Below are 17,870 nucleotides of genomic sequence, written 5' to 3'. Positions count from 1 at the left end.
AAAGGGGTCACTCTTCATAATGATGACACCTACAAAGAATTTTCTCCTAAATCTGTAGTTCCCCTCAGCTTTTCAGAGCTTTATATGACTTCCAGCTCATTGTTTTTCTATTTAAAATAAAGTACCAGTTCCAGTGTCTAGAGTTTAATGTATATGTACATGTTGTATCCCTCAAGAATAAGAGAGGTCAGAAGTGAATGACAAGACTTGGTAAAGCCAACAGGATGGTATCACGCTGGTGGGCAGCAGGCCACCACATAACATACAACTCATTGAGACTTTCTTCCTTATTAAAGATACTTGGTGTTTTTATTTATTTACATAATATAAGACAGAATATGTGCCCTTAATGTCAGTCAGAAACTAACAGCTTTCCAGGCCTTCCACATACACACCTGATTCTAACGACAGGGTTAAACAGAGTTCATGTCCAGGGTCAGCTCTGTACTGTATGTTTACAACATGACATCACACTAAAAAACACTGACCAGATTTTTGACATCGAACAGTGGTTCCCAACGAAATGTGGAATTGTTAAATGTCACAAATGTTTTATTAGTTTTGAACTGAGTTGGTGAACAAATGACATGGAAGCTACTATTCTCATGTGGGTGAAGGGTTATAGATTAGAGTTCGGTGGAGTAATGTGCATCCTTCAGGAGGGCTGGGTTTTTTTATGGACCCTGGACATGAAATGACAAGCATCCACCATGTTTGTTTCTGCGGTTAAAACCAGGCTAATGTTACAACAAATAGGGACTAGTTTCCCATTAGCCTAGACCTGTTGTACTGCAAGTCAGTGGGGATGAAGTTGATCTTGGCAACAAGACAGTTTACAACAATGTCCTGCAAAAAACATATGTTAAGCAACTTTATTCTTCAATAAAAAGGACAGTGTCATGCTCAGTCAGTTGAAGAAAATGTTTAAAAAATCCATCATTTAAGAAAACCATTCAACATGTGATGTAGAATGAAATAAATAAAATAGTGTCAATGGAAAAATCTACATTTTTTTCTAAATTCCTAAAAGAAAAAAAAACACTACTTGAGGGTGGGGAGGTTTTGTGGGACAGTGGCCAGCCTAGCTTCAGATGGCACATATACTGACATAAAGTATCTGAAATAGAAAACGGACAACAAAGCAGTGAAAATTGTGATAATGTCAAATCATTTTATAAATTATACCAAAACAAATCTGCTATATAATTTTATTACAATTTCCATTTTTCAGTTTTATATATTAAATAGATCTAAATTGTACAGATTTGTTACAGGTACAAAATACCTTTATTAACAAATTATTATGTTTGTACATTTGCAAACTCAATATGTTCTTATATTGTTTGGCAAGCAGACACACAACAATTGCTGGAGTTATGGATGTATTTGACTTTGACTTGACCGTCCCACTTTTACCTCAGACTAATGACATTTATTCATGTTCATTGTTAGACAAAGCTTATGCAGTACAGCTCATTTGTATTAAAACTGTAACTGTGATGTATGCCTGTGTATGAGTAAGTGACCTACAATATGCACTGCAGTGTAATGGTCCGTTAGTGACAACACTGTAGAGAACCAGTAACTGCAGCCCCTCGGCATCACAACAGTAAGACATGTAAGATCGGACCAAACCTTTAATATTATGCTGAGAATTTACAGACTTGGAGACATGAGCGTTAGACACAAGTTGCATGGGTGTAACGCTAGTGTAATGTCCTTAATTTAGCCTAGATGCAGAATTCAGGCGCTGCTTAAGTTAAATGTAAATGACACCTGCACTACATTTGTGCTACAATATATTTATTAAGTAAACATTAATGCATGTAGGCATTGTAGAGAGAGTGCTTATGCGTCTCTATATGTGAAAGCCTGTCCTTGGGAAAAATTACCCCAGGCTCAATGACACAACTGTCAAATACACTAACCTTACAAGGACCCTAAGGAAATTCAGTTTTTTTTATCACTGGATACAATGTGATAGTAGTGTCCATGCACATATCTTTCCTCATTGTGGCTTTAACATATTGCACCTGCATACTTTTATGTAGGGTCCAACACAGTACTCTGGGATTGCAATAGCAGCTAGTCAGCTATAAACTAACAACCATGTCTATCATCATTAACATTGTATTGTAGTCATAATTGACCATCATTAATTGACACTTCCTCATCATTTTTTAATTATATGTATCTAATTATATCTACTTGGTTCCTGGACTGGAGTGTATTCTGTGGATATTGTACCCTATGAGGCTGTGTTGCTATACATATTCTTCCAAGAGTAACATCACATTGCTACTTGTCCTGTGTTCCTGGTTTGACCTATAATAAGCTTGTGCACAAGGGACTGCTTGTTCATTTGTCCATATGGGATTTTTGATTAAATTAAAATAGAGATAAAGACACTTTAGGTTCCTCTCTGAAAACTGCTGTTTTCTATAAAGTGGTCCATGTGGCATCTGAAATAATAATATTATACTTAACTGTATCATCAGGGCAAACATAAGGCTAAGCAGTATCTACTATCCCAGGCCTTAAAGACATGGGAAACTCCGCTCTGGCTCTTTTAAAACATGAACCATTCTCTAGTGTATATGGCAATTATATTGAACTTATTGGACTTTTGTTAGGCAGGCATGTCAACATTACTATAAAGAGAAAAGGGCAAATCCTTTGAACCCCTGATGTGTAAATATATAGGATGTATGTCCCAGGTACTGTAAGTTCTGCAGACTCTGGTTCTCACAGAAAACATGACTTGTATAGAAGACCTTTTGGTCTCAGGAACTGTTTTGGCTTTGTTGCCACTAATTTACCTTTTGAGTTGCCACTTGATCCACTAAACAATGGCACCTAATTCTGAGTTAATACACATGTTTTTATCGTGTTACAATTCCTGATATATATATATATATATATATATATATATATATATATTGTTTGCTAAAAATGATGTTCCTAAGTCTTTGATTGATTCGATTTATCTTTAGGTGGTATTGTTGTCTTGTCCATTATTAATTATATACTGCATAGTAGCCTATATTTAAAGCAACAGGAAACAATTTATTTAAAAAAAAGGTAATAGTTATTTTTGTTTACAGTAAGTATGGATAAGACTCTGGGATGGAAACATTCTCTAAAATATCTATTTTTTTTATCATTGCCAAAATGTATCAAGACCTTTACAGAACATGCTGTAAATGGGTAAGCGTTTCAAGCTTTCTGATAATACTGATGTCAGGCCTCTGATGTCAGTTGTTAGAATTATTTATGACAATAATGACCTATTACCAAAGTTTTCAAGCACTTGTAAACTCTGATTCAAACACTGGCAGGTCGAAAGGAAATCTTTTCGACTTATCCATTTCCCCCACCTCCCATCCTTTCTTAATGTATAGCACATTGCTTTGTTATAGAGTTAATGTCAGTTTCGAGGGCACAATGCCCTTTAGTGGGTGAAAGTTTCGGCCAGATGGGCATTCGTTTTTTTGTCCCAAGTAAATTACCCTTCTGATGTTTTCTTAAAAGCTGTGTTTTACATATTATAGCCAGCATGTGTTTCTGTTCAATCCCCGCCTAAGGCCAGTGAGTTGACAAAGTGTTGTCAAAATGTGCTCGGCCTGACCTTTCACAACTGCACGTACACAGCAGACAGCAGGAACTGAATTCTTTATTTTAGTAAGATTAGCCTGTGCTGGTGGTGTCTCAGGATTTAATTGGCACATTTTATTTGATCTTTTAGAGGTTCAGCAACCACTATGTCATTTGGCAAGATGTAAAATTGCAACATGCTATTTCCTTTCCAGTGAAAAGTGAATTAAAATGTATTCTTAGTTTAGTTATTAACTCAAGCCACATTGTACAATTGAGAAAAAAAAACCTTTACCTTCTTTACACCAAGAAGGTAAGCACGCACAGGGAGTACTACTTATTCAAATCTAAACAACCTAGATTATTTCAGAACTTTTCTTTGTCATCAATAATATAATAAATTAAAATTAGAATGTGATGCTGACAAATCTCTGTGTACTTCATTTAATGATAAAAACAACATAACAAATAATATTTCATGGAAACTAATGCCTCCTACAAAAAGTTGTTTTTTTCTCTCTGGGCCAACAGCCAGCTATTTAAACTGATATAAACTTGATGTATGATTTGTACTTCACTGGTGACAGATCTATGTGATGTTGACAACCAAAAAGAGAAATGGCAGCAATGTAACGTGAGTTACGTTAAGTTAATGTCCAAATTTGCCAAGGTTTGAAATATATTCAAAGACTATCCAACTTCAACCCTTCACTTCCCACTTTATGATGACAGTTTATGAAGATTCTCTTTATTTTCCCATGTCTGGGTCACTGAGCTACACTAAAGTGTTTGGAAGGCCTGAGATTTCCACTGAGTAAGTTACCAGCAAACTAGTAGACTTGAATTTGAAACCTTTGCATGGGGCTAGTGTATAATTGTATATCCACGTAACAAAACAATGCAATTACAAAATATTATGTATGTAAATGTGAACTGTGTCAAGCATGCATACTGTGACTTTGTGTACAAGTTAGTAAAGTACTATATTATTAGTACTATATTGTGTGTATTATTGATTGATCTGGACAAAAAAAACAGATAAATAGAATTTAACATATTTGAACTATTTGAGAAGTGCTTGATTTATCTCGCCTGCCACTCATGACCGTCTCAAAATGAAAGACACGACTAGTCGGGATTCCTGGTGGTTCGGTGGGATAAGGCGCCTGTCGTGACTTGCAACACCATGGGTCCAAATTCTGCTAATAAACTTTGGCACGTGTCATTTCCTCATTCAAATCTGTCACTCTCTAGTGTAGCTAATGACAGACATGTCAAAAAAATGTTTTAAAACCAGTAGAAACACAAGATAAATTAAGTGCCCCTTGTGTTTTCATCTTTTCAAATATTTAAAATTAACACATCTTGTATTTGTCCTGATTTGAGCAGCAAAAAGGCACTGAGCTGGGAATAATTTTCAGTCCTAAACAGATTACCTGTAATGTAATGGCTGGATTGTCCTTGGTTATAGTTTACTGTGGGCTAGAAGCAGAAAAGGCTCTAAGATCAGCTTAGTACTAGCGTTTTTGGCATTTTTCCTTTATTCACCCCTTTTTAAACCTACTGTATCTCCTTGTTTGTGCCCGCACCGACCAACTGGTCCTAGGTTGTCTGATGGATGTAACGAGCATCAGATGTTAGAAGTATGTTTGGTAAAGCCTGACATGAGTTAGGGACAGTTGGAAGGGGAGTTGTATAGTTCTTCAGTCGTGGTCTACAAGAGGCCACGATGCACAGCAAACATTTACGACAATGTTGCTATCTTCTAAAAGTTCATACAACGTAATTCCTTTGCATCCACTTTTGCAATGGAAAGTGGATTTGTTCTGTTAGCGCAATTCAATTGCTAATGAGTGCAACACTCGTCACGTAAATGGTCTTTCTCCAGGTTTTCTCCAAGCATTGTTGCCTCTAGCCCCACGCCAGGGTAACACTTGGGAGAGAAGACAACTGGAGAGAACTAGAAACCAGGTATAGAGCTGAGGAATCCAGCTAGATTACTACATTTTATATTAAGGTTTCTCTGCTAATTGACCCCATCAGTACACTTCCTTGGGGAAGGGTCCATGTGAGACTCGCACAGTTGCTGTTTTTCAAGTCTTTTGAACCATATCTTCCTTGCTCAGGGTAGTTGAGGGCATGTTGTTCTTTTACACCTATAATGAGAGCATTTTTAAAATTTCATTCATATAGGCCATCCCACAGGTCTGAATCCAAGTTTCCATAGAATGCATTTGCATATCCAAAGATCTGTGTGATCTGTTTCCCTCTTGTTCCACGGGTTCAAATCCAGCCTCTCACATAATGAATATCTGGGTAGTCTTTGTATAGGACCTACAAACTTGTTTCTCTTAGAAACATGGTCCCAATGCTGTAGGAGACTTTCCTCATAGAGGCCGGGGGAGCGGAGCGAGAGCTGGTCAATGAGGCATGGCTGTGAGATGTCCCCGCCTCCAGGAAGTAACATGTCCCTGTGATCTCTTTAGGAAAATTCTCTGGGAGCTCCAGTCGTGAGCGAGGGACAAATGAGAAAGAGCGGTCATCTTTCAGCAACCTGTTGAGAAGAAGAGAGGAGCTTTCTTGACGTACCATTGAAAAGCATGTATTGTCATGGCGACATGGTTAAAAACAAGATCACGTTTATGTTCGTGTATGTGCGGTATTACTTACTGGTAAGTTGTGGGGCTAACATTGATACACCTCGGATGGCTCCCCGATTCAAACTTGCTGGCCAGTGTCACATTGTTCCCAAACAGGCAATAGCGTGGCATTTTAACCCCAACAACACCTGCCAGCACCGAACCTGTGTGGATACCAATCCTTAGCTAAGAGAGAAATGGAGAAAGTAGGTGGTGGGAAAAGATCACAGAGAAGAAAAAAAGAGGTAGAAGGGGAGAGGGATTAGAACAACAAAACAAGCAGAGTTTTTAAAGGACAAACAGTTTAAATTGTGTGTCATGTACATTCCTTGACAACTCACATGCACTTGGCATGAAATGTGTGTCAAACTCTGCACTGAATCAATAAAGTATTTGTTAAATATGGAAGAAATTTCAGTAGGATCATTAGTTAAAATTCCTTGTATTTTCAGCTCATGTCCCTTTCCCTGATTCTGCTTGTTATATGCAGTCCTACTCTGATCTCACTGTGACTGATGTCTGGCTTTGAAGATCTGTAAAACTATGAGAAAACACATTGGCACCTGGCATCTAAAATGGCTAACATGTAACATACCTGGTTCATAAATTTAAGATCTCCCTGCTGATCTGATCCCATTAATTTTTGTGCCACCTATCCTGCAGCAGCACAAAGGCCATGTTGTTTTGAACCAGAACTGCTGTGTGCTCATTGATCCGCTGAATGGAAATTGCACTGTACTGTAGCAATACTTCCATATTAGTGTAGCTGTTATTATCTAATCTGATATCCTGTGGCAGGCAGCAGATTTGATGAAAATCTTAAAATAGCAAGAGTGAGAGAGGAAAATGAATCAAATAAATAATTGCCTCCATCTTCTCTTCGTAACGGATATAGGGGAGCAACATGGTGCCCTTATTATAATCTGGCTGAAGTATGAATCTTTAAATGGCTGGAGGCAGAGTGAAAGCTATCTGGCCATCAATCCAATTTGACCATACCAGTGCATGGCCACTCAACCAACTATTGATTTCCTCCATTTGGGAACAAGTCATCAAACAAACAAACAAACACACACACATACACACACACACACACACACACACACACACACACACACACACACACATACAAAGGCCAGTGGAACCCAGTAGATTTCTAATGATCTACTTGGGCATCTCATCACCTAGGTATCAAACGCCACTGTGTGCATGCCAGCACACTTCAAGGTAGTCATGGCAACAACAGGCAATGGAGGTAGTGAGGTAGAAAGAGCACATACAGACAGAAAGACAGAAAGAAAGACAATGGAGAGAGAGAGAGAGAGAGAGAGAGAGAGAGAGAGAACGATTAGATGGCAGAACCTTGTCAGAACAGGAGGAGAATTAAAGAATGCGAGACAGAAAGCCAGACAGAAAGTGAGAAAGGGCTGGTAGGTGGACTAGTGTGACCTATTTTTCAGCTAAACTGCTTACAGATGGCCATGTACTTGTCTGTCTGTCTACAACAGACAACCACTCACAGACACACAAACAAATCTGCATCCAGCGCCTCCTCTTTATTTCTTAGTCTCAAAACACAGACACAGTAAGAATCAAACACTCTTCCCCTCCTTTTCGCTATGAGTCAGCATCCACAGTACATGGCCCCTGAGTGAGCCAGTGAGCCAATGAGCAAATGGCGCAGACGACCAATCACATTGTAGCTTCTGGCCAAGCTGTCAGAAGAATACAGCAATGGAGATAGAGACGGAGTTGTTATAGAGTCAATGTTGTTTCATATACATTAAGTTGTGTGTACATCTAGTTAAAACTAATCCAGTCAAAAACAACAGTCCTGCAATTAATCCAACATTCATGAAGATTATAATATATAGAGAGGTGTTGATTCAACTTTATGATAATTTTGGAGAATGTAGTTTGTGGTGTTGCTCAAGTGTATTGCATTATACAGAAAGGTGGTATTGTTATTTAGCCTATCCTCATTGGCGTGAAGTGGACAAAAATGTAACATTATAACCTTCATGATTGCAAGACTGTTAACATTAGACTGAATTAGTTTAAGATAAACTGGCAACTGAGTGTACTTTAGCTGCTATAAACAAACCATAACACACACACACACACACACACACACACACACACACACACACACACACACACACACACACACACACACACACACACACACACACACACACTTTTGGTGCTAAAACAATCTGAATTTGAAATATTCAGATACTGCTGTTGTTAGGTATATATTAGCATTGATAAGATATCACTACATCCCTAATATCCACAAGCATTCACCCACCCACCCAGATGCAAAAGGTTCATGCTATAGGCCTGAAATTCAAACCGTAATACAGATGAAAACAACTTACAACATTTGTTTTTTTTATGTGTTTCTCTCTTGACATCTCACTCCTCTTGTATATTGTTATCTGTGTCCCTGGATCACACTCTCCATTTCTCTCTCACTAAACATTTTCTCTCAGTTCTCTCTCACAGCTCTCATGCTAGTTTGCATAACAGTGCAACATTGGCTGGAGTTGAGTGCACTCACTGAACAGCATTTATCATGCTGAAGTGTTGAATATCTCTATAATTCTCGTTTACACCAACATGAAGTGATGAGGGGAAAGAAAGAGGAGAACATAACAGAACGCGCAAAATATAGAAAAGCAGAATAAGAATAAAAACTGAGAGGAAATTAAAGTAATAATTTAAAGAGGAAAATGAAAGGAATTAGTTAGAAAGAGGCTGCAGAGGAGAGCGTGAGGGAACGACAAAGAGGGGAAGAGGAAAGACAGAGAGAGAAAGTGGAAGAGCAAGAGAGCGGGCCAAAAATGCTTGGCAAGGGCTTTCTATTTTGAGACAAATGGACAATGTTAGGAGCACAGCAGTACACAGAACAGTATCCTCTCTGTTATTCAGAAGATATCTGTCTTAGCTGTTCCTTTAGCTACACGTTTTGTTCCGATCAGTGTCATTCTCTATGTGTATTTTTAAACAACTTTAAAACCAAATGCACTCGATGGCAAAAAAAAACAACTAAAACAGATAAAAAATAGGGTCAATAATTTTAACTGGAGTTGCAATGTTACAAGGATAAGGCTACCACTATTCTATACTTTTCTAATTGTCGATGTTATGTTAGTCATTGTCTCAATACTTACAGTATTACCTACCATGTCTGTGGCAGTCAGCCCAAAACCTAACGGAGTGTGTTTAACTGTTAATGAAATGTTTAAATGTTAAGAGTGTCACTGTTCAGAGACATTAGTCCAGTCCAAATTAGTAATGTTGAGTGAAACATAAGTGAACATGTTGTCAGTTGAGATGCTGTGAAGCCTGACTGCGGGTCAGCTACCTATGAGAGTGAGCCGCATGAGATAATACATCTGTAGTTGGCTGAGAGCTGGGGGGGGGGGGTAAAATTACCATATGTTATCAGATATTAAGGAAAATGCTAAATTGAAATACTTTCTCTGACAACAATGCTAAAGCCAGTATGTTCTCCTTTGAAATTTCCATTCTGGTCCGGAACATCTGATTTTGATTTGGCCTGTGTGTCCACTGCCCATTTTGACACCCCGTCCGGGTTGCCTGATATGACACACAAACACAGCGTGCTGCAGCCATGGAGCAGCAACCTAACACACTGGATCAACAGATATAGATCCTACCTGACCTAAAAAAACTTGGCATCTTTCTAAACAGTTGCATGACCAGAGACTTGGTAAAACATGCGTAAATATTGGAGATGAAGATGATTTTTAGCAAATATTACTCAGACAGAAGTAAATAGTCATGCGAGTTGTTCACAAGAAAGAAAAATATACATTATCACCAGCATTATCATGTAATATGATGAATACATTAAAATGAAAGATAGACCATGACAACAATAACATTGTTCTAAATGTCTTTCTCCATTGCTATGCTTCATTTGTGGGTTGTTTCACTGATTACCTGTGCCAAACCAGAAATAAAATACAACTTACTGTAGGTACTGACTTTAACTCATATTTATGACATTGCAAGTTAGCACCCAGGCCCGCAAAGCTACCAAAGGCAGCGTAAGGGTAATGGTTGACCTTGACAGAGACTGGACTGAGGATAGACATAACTAAATCATAGCCTGTGTTCCTTTTTCATTCTACTGAATTAACATGAGAGGTTTAAACTCAATTCCCTCAGCCTCTTCCCTTCGCTCCTTACTTAATATATTCATCTTTTATTCTGCAAAAGAGCAGCTTGCCTTTCTCTAACTCCATTAGTACATGAAATAATGTTGAATACAGTTCCACATGGACACATGTCATGGATTTTATGTTAATCTTGTCTTATCAATAATTCTGAGCAATTGTATATAACCCTGGATCAACACTCACAGCAACAGCAACAGCTGCAGTTAATGTGATGAAAAGCGCACACCTTAAAAACTTATTTTTTCACAGTGTGTGCCATTTTCCTGCAGTTGATACATGGGACACATGCACACACACTTTTCCTCAAACAATATAACTGTTTTAAATGTCCCATAGCCAACATGCAAAACTAAATTAAATCATGAGGGTAAAAAGCAAGCCAAAAGGAACTTATTATACTGTTCAGGGATAGGGTAAAGTACAGCAATTTTATGCACAACACATAGCATAAATTGAAGAAAATAGTAACCCATTTGAAAAAAATGTCAATTAAGCAACCTTTATTCGGTTGTGTCAACGAATCATAGCACATATTGAAAAAAATATTAAATAGAGAAGGAGGGGGAAAGAAAGGAAAAGAGGACAGAATTGAGATAATGGAATGTGTGATGCAGAGAGAAGACCAGAGAGTGATAGGGAGAGATAGACAAGAGTAAAAAAATGTAGACAGTTGAAAACTAGTCTCATATTGACCTATCTCCACAGCATTGTGGCGTAACGTCTGGCTCTACCACAGATACATTCCAGGATACAAGAAAAAAATGCTCTGGGTTGTTTGCATTTCTTTAAACCAATCACAATCATCTTGGGCGGATGCTCCGGTCCAGCGACGGTGGCTATGCAAAATAGGCTCGTTCGAGATGAGCCAGATCTGCGCAGAATCGATCACCGGCGATCGCCGCCCAATGCATGCCGGTTAGATTTGTGTCCGACTTGATCCCGACTTGCTCTGACGTCACGCACACGTGGGCAACGATAACCTCACGAGATCAAGGCGGCCGCAGTTTTTAGAGCCAGGCGCCGCAGTTGCTCTCCACCGACTGCAAGACCCAGGCGGAACCAGTGCATGCTGGGAAACGCTGACCTCTCAGCTGATCTAACAGCTGATTGGTTCAGAATCGACTCAACATGATGATGTTTTATATCAACTTTTTATTGATTTTGAATTGGAGGGATTTAAACTGCTATTTGTCTGATTTAAAGGCTTATTCTGTACAGAACACATGTTGTGTGGCTGATAGTCATGTTTAGAAGTCAGAGAGACTAAATCTGTTCAGATTACGGATCATCTACAGTGTGTTGTTAATTAAAATCAGCAACAGATCGCATGTAGAGCATTTTGAGAGCTACTCTGTCATAACAACTGGAGACTGTGTACAAGCTAATATATGGGTCTGATAACATTTTATTAAATCGGAATCGGACCACAGTGTTTCTGTCACTTCCTGTTCAGCCTGAAGGCTGCTGGAATCGGCTGGAAACTGTCCGACTTGACAGCAGATTTTTGTCACCGCCGCCAGCTGCTCCCGCCTGCTCTCGTCTACTTTACAGGTGAGGCGCAGTTCATCTCGAACGAGCCTAATGTCTCCTGAAGAAACTTGTTTCGGTGAATCATTTGCACTCCGGAAAAAAAAACCCCACATATAATATTAACTGAAGTTAATTGTTCACACAATACAGTAACGTGAGCTTAAATTAGCTGGATACATATAAAAGTAATTTGCTCTTACTAGTGTATCGCTGTGTGTATTTTGTTCACAGCAATTCCCGCCAATAGGTCCCAAAACATCCTAGTTAGATAGTAAATGCCGTAAAAATATTATTTGTAAATCTTAACAATCATTGCCCGAAAGAACCAAGCAGGTCTTCCTTGTTGCATGATCCAAATTTTCTTCCAAATTTTCAGCGTGTAGCTTGCTAGCTCGCAGTTTGTTGTTGTTTCCCCAAGGGAACGGAGTTTGAGAACGGCAACACAGAGAACGGAAGGAGAGGGACATCTGGTGGAACATCTGGAGGCAACTATCCTGGAAATGTACTGTCATAGATCCAGACTAGTTGAAAAACAACACACACACACACACACTACACTCAGAAGCGTGTTGTACATAAATAGAACAAAACATCACATGCCAAAAACTTAACTGGTAAATAAAAGGAATTAAAAAAAACATGTTGATGGCATTTCTGGGAGCACATGAAACGACCACCCCAAGTAACACAAAGCTAATAGCACAATAATAACGTTTTTATAAAGTAAGTAATTTCTCAATAATTGTCTCTCTTTATGAAAATGAAAATCGATTTTCATAGTTAATCCATTCTTTTAAATATCATTCATCCATCTGTCAATTCAGATCTCTTATACCTATATTATCCATCCATCCATCCATATCTCCAACATCAAAGTATAAGAAATTAGGTCAATCACAACACAATCCATACAATCAATAATGTATTCTGTTATCATCATGAAACTGCACATGACACGGTCTGTAGTGCTGTAACCTTGACTATCAGTGTGCATTCTGAAATAGTCAATAATGTGGAAATACCAACACAAATATATTCAGAACCAGCAAAATGATTTAGATACATTTAGATACAGGCAGAAACAGACACAGGCACACAGATGCACAATCTTTCAATTCCAATATCACACTACTGTCTAAAGGCAAAGATTAAAGAAAATTGTCCTCAGCAGGAAGTGGTAATGGCAATACTGGCTAATTCACTTACTTCTAAGTATACTAAGTATTTCACAGTTGGCTAATAATATGCCAAGTAAATCTTAATAACCTGGTCAAAATTGTATTCATCAGTTGGACATGTTGCTTAAAATTATGCATTTCTGTCAGTACAAGATTGCTTATAAAAATGTTACAAGCCACTGTTAATCTCTTAAAATGCATTGTCACAGTGCATTGACAGCTCACTGAATGGTGCACATGAACTACAGGGGTCCTAAAGTGTTTTAATGTAGAGGCATCAGAAGAAGTTGTTACGTTTTTCTACAGAAATATATTAGGCTTATTAAGCTTCAGGAAAAATGAGCAGTGGCGCTACATCATACAACAAAGGCCATGTATTACAGTACTGTGTTTAAACCATCATATAGTAACTATGTCAGGATCTGTGTGATTCAGCTTAGCAGGTGATTGTATGTGTGCTTCATGGTTATTAGGGACGCTACAATGTTAGCAGAATAGTAAATATAATGAATGCACAGATGAATAAAATAGCAACAATTTAAGCTAATTAAGCTAGTTTCCGTGTGCTAGCAGCTGAGTGGTGTTCCAAAAAAAATAAAAAACTCACCTTGATAGGTTTCTCATCAGGTGTCAGCACTTCCTCGGAAAGTTCCATCATCTTCAGAGCCATGTGTGCAATTGGCTTTGCATGACTATCAACCTTCTTGTGAAGACCTCCTGCCACACAGTAGGCATCGCCTATTGTCTCGATCTGTATGAGAAATGGAGGAGGAGGGGCAGAAACTGAAATGAATAAGTGTGGCTGTGAGTATATGCTCAAGTACTGTATATGCGCAGCCACCCAGCTAACTGCCGGGCTAACAGCCACATGACATCACCATCCAACATCAACCACCAGAAACCCGGTCTGCTTCGATGGGTGTGAAATGTTAATGGTTGGTATGTAAAGATGCTTGGATCAATCCAGTGCTATTGTTAACAGCTGAAATTCATGACAAATTATCTGTGGCTTGTTTGTATTGCCAATGAGATACCATCCCACTTGATCTTGTAGGCAACAGTGCAGTGTTTCCCACATACAGTAAGCAATTCATTTTGGCAACTTACCCAAATTTGTCGCCACCGAAAGAGATTTTCTTGTATTTATTATTTTTTCCTTTCAAACATCTTTGTTGAAACACAGTTGACAGGGCAAAAATATTGAAAATTCTGCCTGAATTTTGATATAGCTTTGCCAATCCTTATTTGTTGGCTATAACACTAAGGGAAGTTTAATTCTGAAAAGGTTATCTCTTAATGTATGATAGTAAAAGGTGAAATGAGCTCATTCGAAATCCTTAACAACTGCTGCATACACAGATAAGATAAGAGTTTTAAGCCATGAAGTCAAGTCATTCCTAGTCCATGTTTGGGCTTACTATGCCAGACATTTGCAGTAATAGCAAGTCTTTCTAGAGGCAAATTCAAATTCAAATTAAGCATGTTAATAAAGCAAACAAGTATTGCAACTTTCAGCGATGTATTGCCATATTTCCAGTTGAAGGAGTGAGTTAGGTGTCATGACAGTTGACACAGTCTTTATAAAGAAAAAAAAATTGATGGCACAAGAGGAGAAAGAGGAGGGGGAAAAACTAGCAGACAAACTGCTCTCATTTAGGCCTGTCACCAGCTAAATCATTTTGACAGTAACCATGACAATGGCAACATATGCGTACCTCAATCTCCTCCTGTTCCTGCTTTCTCTGTTACACATACACACTCACTCTCCAACTGCTATACACATAGACCGTCTTACATAAACTCAGTCTCTCTGCCTTCCTCTCTGTATCTCTTCTTCCCTTTCTCCAGGCATCTGATACATGACTTTTCTGAGAGATAACAGAGGAAAAGCATGTTTTATGGGAAAGTGACATGTATATGTTGTTGTCACAGGGACTGAGCTAATTAGATAGAAGAAAGATTATGGTAATGGTTATGATGGAGAGAAGTAATGGTGGAAAGAGTTAAAAATAAAAAGAGATACTGATCTGATGATAGAAGTAAGGATGAAAAGAGGGAAAGATGGCAGACTGCAATTGAGACTGTAACTAGGCCCAAAGCACCCTGTCAGATGGGCAATATTGACACATCTTTGTTAAGCTCCCACAGACTGGCCATTAATCAGTTACTTTTTCCACAACACAAGCACACCTATTCATGATAGCGCATACACATGTCGAGTACACACACACACACACACACACACACAAATATATTCAGTCCCCCAACAGGTATTATTACATCACATAAAGAAGATGTGTTTATCTTTCTGTCTACTGACCTTATAAACATCCAGAATGCCACACTGGTAGTCGAAGCGTGTGTACAGCTCGTTCAGCATGGAGATGACTTGCATAGGTGTACACTGGGCACACACAGCAGTAAAACCCACAATGTCTGAGAACAGCATGGTCACATCATCAAATTTGCGAGCGGGCACTGGCTGACCCTGCCACAGTTTCTGTGCCACATCACCTGGAAATATGGAATAAAGGAGATCAACTGTTCTCCTCTTTTCTTCCTCCAGTGCCTGGTGAGTCCGCTCTAATGTGGCCTGGGAGAGGAGAGAAGGGAAGGAGATTAGGAGGTTTTGTTCTGTGTGCTTTGCTTTGATGAAGGCACTGATGACAACGATGACTAGATGTGGGAGTACTGCATCAAATTAAAACTGCTGGTGCACGTAAATTAATTTGTGTATTAATTTGATTTTTTTTGGATTGTTTGAATCTACATATGCGTAATTGTGTGTCTGTGGGCGAGCTTCTTAATGCCAAATCTGTCTGATGTAGTGCTATACCATTGTTCAAAGGGAGCAAGTCAACTAAGATATAGCTATTTATAACAGTGGCCTGGGGGAGTAGTTGCAGTGAGAGAGTGTTGCAGTGAGCAGATGCATAGGATTGGGTCAAGACCCAGTGACTTGCTCAAGGGTACTTTGAAAGAGAAAATTATAAGAGCAAGTCCCAGGAGCCACGTTCTTCCAGCCATGAATCAGTCAGTGAAGCCAATACATTGGATTTAACATGTTCCCTTCAGTGAGTGGTCTGGCAACTAACATGATGGAGGAGACAGAGGAAACATACTGTAAATGTGTGTGTATTTTAACTTGTCATTTGTAATCATGGTCACAGTTTGTCATTTTAATTGATTACCAATGGTCAAGATGGCCTACCTAATAATAGCCCGTCAGAGGGCAGGCTCCATAGAGAGTGTAGAGAAGGAAGAAATAAGAACGGTGTGCTGCTGATAGCGTAACCTTTTTTGTTGAGACCGAAATGGACAATTTATGATAAATGATAACCTTCATCCTTAAAGTATTTTGGTTTAGCTTCTTTCTGCTCTACTGTTAACCTTAAGTAACTTAACCAATGCCTAGCTCAATGCACGGTTGGCATAACAAGAATGGGATACGGGGCTTGCCCCCAACCACATGGCAAAAGCAGGTAGAGCTCACTGGGGTTCAAGTAAGGCCTGCATCCTTTCCTGTTGTTGGAAACCGCATTTAGTGTATGGTGTGGCCTATTAGTAGATGGTAAGGCTTAGTGGCAATTAAAGCCCCTTAAACTTACAAGAAATAATTTTACCAGTACTACCTGACACAAGCTATAACACAAGCTAGTGCTTTTGATCAGCTTACTGTAAATTTAAACAGCTTAATCATACAGCAGGTGGAATATGTTATGTTCACGTAATTGACTTCCAACAAGAAGCCACAAAGAAGCAAAACATCTGACTGGCTACTGATGAGCCTGATTTTTCTCTATGGCAAACTGGTCCAATAAACTTTCCTCAGTTTTCATTCACTGTAAATAGGAATATACCCACACCCAATAAACCATTCTACCTTAAGTTTGTCCATTCTCTTCTTCAGGCCATCCTGGGCTTTGGCCTGCTCCCCCACCAGGATAACATCCCGTGTGGCATCATGAATGGGGATATCTGACAGGTAAAGGCCCCTGCCCATCAGCTCCTCCAACTTATCAACACGTGGCGAACCCAGAAACATTAGGGAGCAGGACTCGGGCACATGGATCATCTGACCTTTTAACTCCATGACCTAGCAGGCAGAGCAATCAAATGGGAAAGAAAATTTGAATTAAGAAAGTAAGGCCTTTTGTTAAGTTTTAGTTTTTCATAGGTATTCACAAAGTTGAGGGGGGATGGAAGACAGATTGTAAGATTTAGACAGTATGTTCGTTATTAGTTTCTTGTATGGATGTCATGTCCACCTGATACTTGCTTTTCTCGAACCAATGTGCTCCAACATAGAACATTAACAGACAAATAATGATTCACTGTGTGATTCATAACTGCCTCTTCTATAATGTCTCTCTACATAAACGTCGATGTAAAAGGGTGATTCAAGAATGACACTTTTGCTTTTTGATGCTGACTGACAGAAACTTGACCTCTTGAATAAATCTCTAATTAAATATGTATTTATTTTTCCACTCTCCATCTTCATTGCAGGTCTATGGAAACATCTTAAGGTCATGTTGTGCCAACGACTTTAGCTTTGGAAATGCATTAACAAGCATAAAAATAATGAACATCATGAACAGAGCATCCCTTTCTATGCTTTCATGCCAACACATGGACTCATGCACACGTGTATGCAGGCACACACACACACACACACACACACACACACACACACACACACACACACACACACACAT

The 17,870-nt window shown here is 38.9% G+C and overlaps 1 protein-coding gene across 1 annotated transcript in view; it reads right to left on the bottom strand.

Moving 5' to 3' along the window:
- Window positions 1-3,266: 3,266 nt before the first annotated feature.
- gucy1a2 (guanylate cyclase 1, soluble, alpha 2) overlaps window positions 3,267-17,870 on the bottom strand; it is a 46,496-nt gene continuing 31,892 nt past the window's right edge. The window contains exons 5-9 of the mRNA XM_031297244.2: window positions 17,036-17,248; window positions 15,473-15,745; window positions 13,760-13,903; window positions 6,265-6,419; window positions 3,267-6,148 (exon numbers count right to left, since the gene is read on the bottom strand). Coding sequence (XP_031153104.2) covers window positions 5,929-6,148; window positions 6,265-6,419; window positions 13,760-13,903; window positions 15,473-15,745; window positions 17,036-17,248 — 1,005 coding nt within the window. The 3' untranslated portion in view covers window positions 3,267-5,928. The remainder of the gene's footprint in view (window positions 6,149-6,264; window positions 6,420-13,759; window positions 13,904-15,472; window positions 15,746-17,035; window positions 17,249-17,870) is intronic.

This window comes from Sander lucioperca, chromosome 5, assembly GCF_008315115.2.
Source record: "Sander lucioperca isolate FBNREF2018 chromosome 5, SLUC_FBN_1.2, whole genome shotgun sequence".
In the NCBI taxonomy this organism is placed as follows: domain Eukaryota; kingdom Metazoa; phylum Chordata; class Actinopteri; order Perciformes; family Percidae; genus Sander; species Sander lucioperca.
The sequence above is the reverse complement of the archived record's forward strand: the minus strand, read 5'-3'. Positions and strand labels throughout refer to the sequence as shown.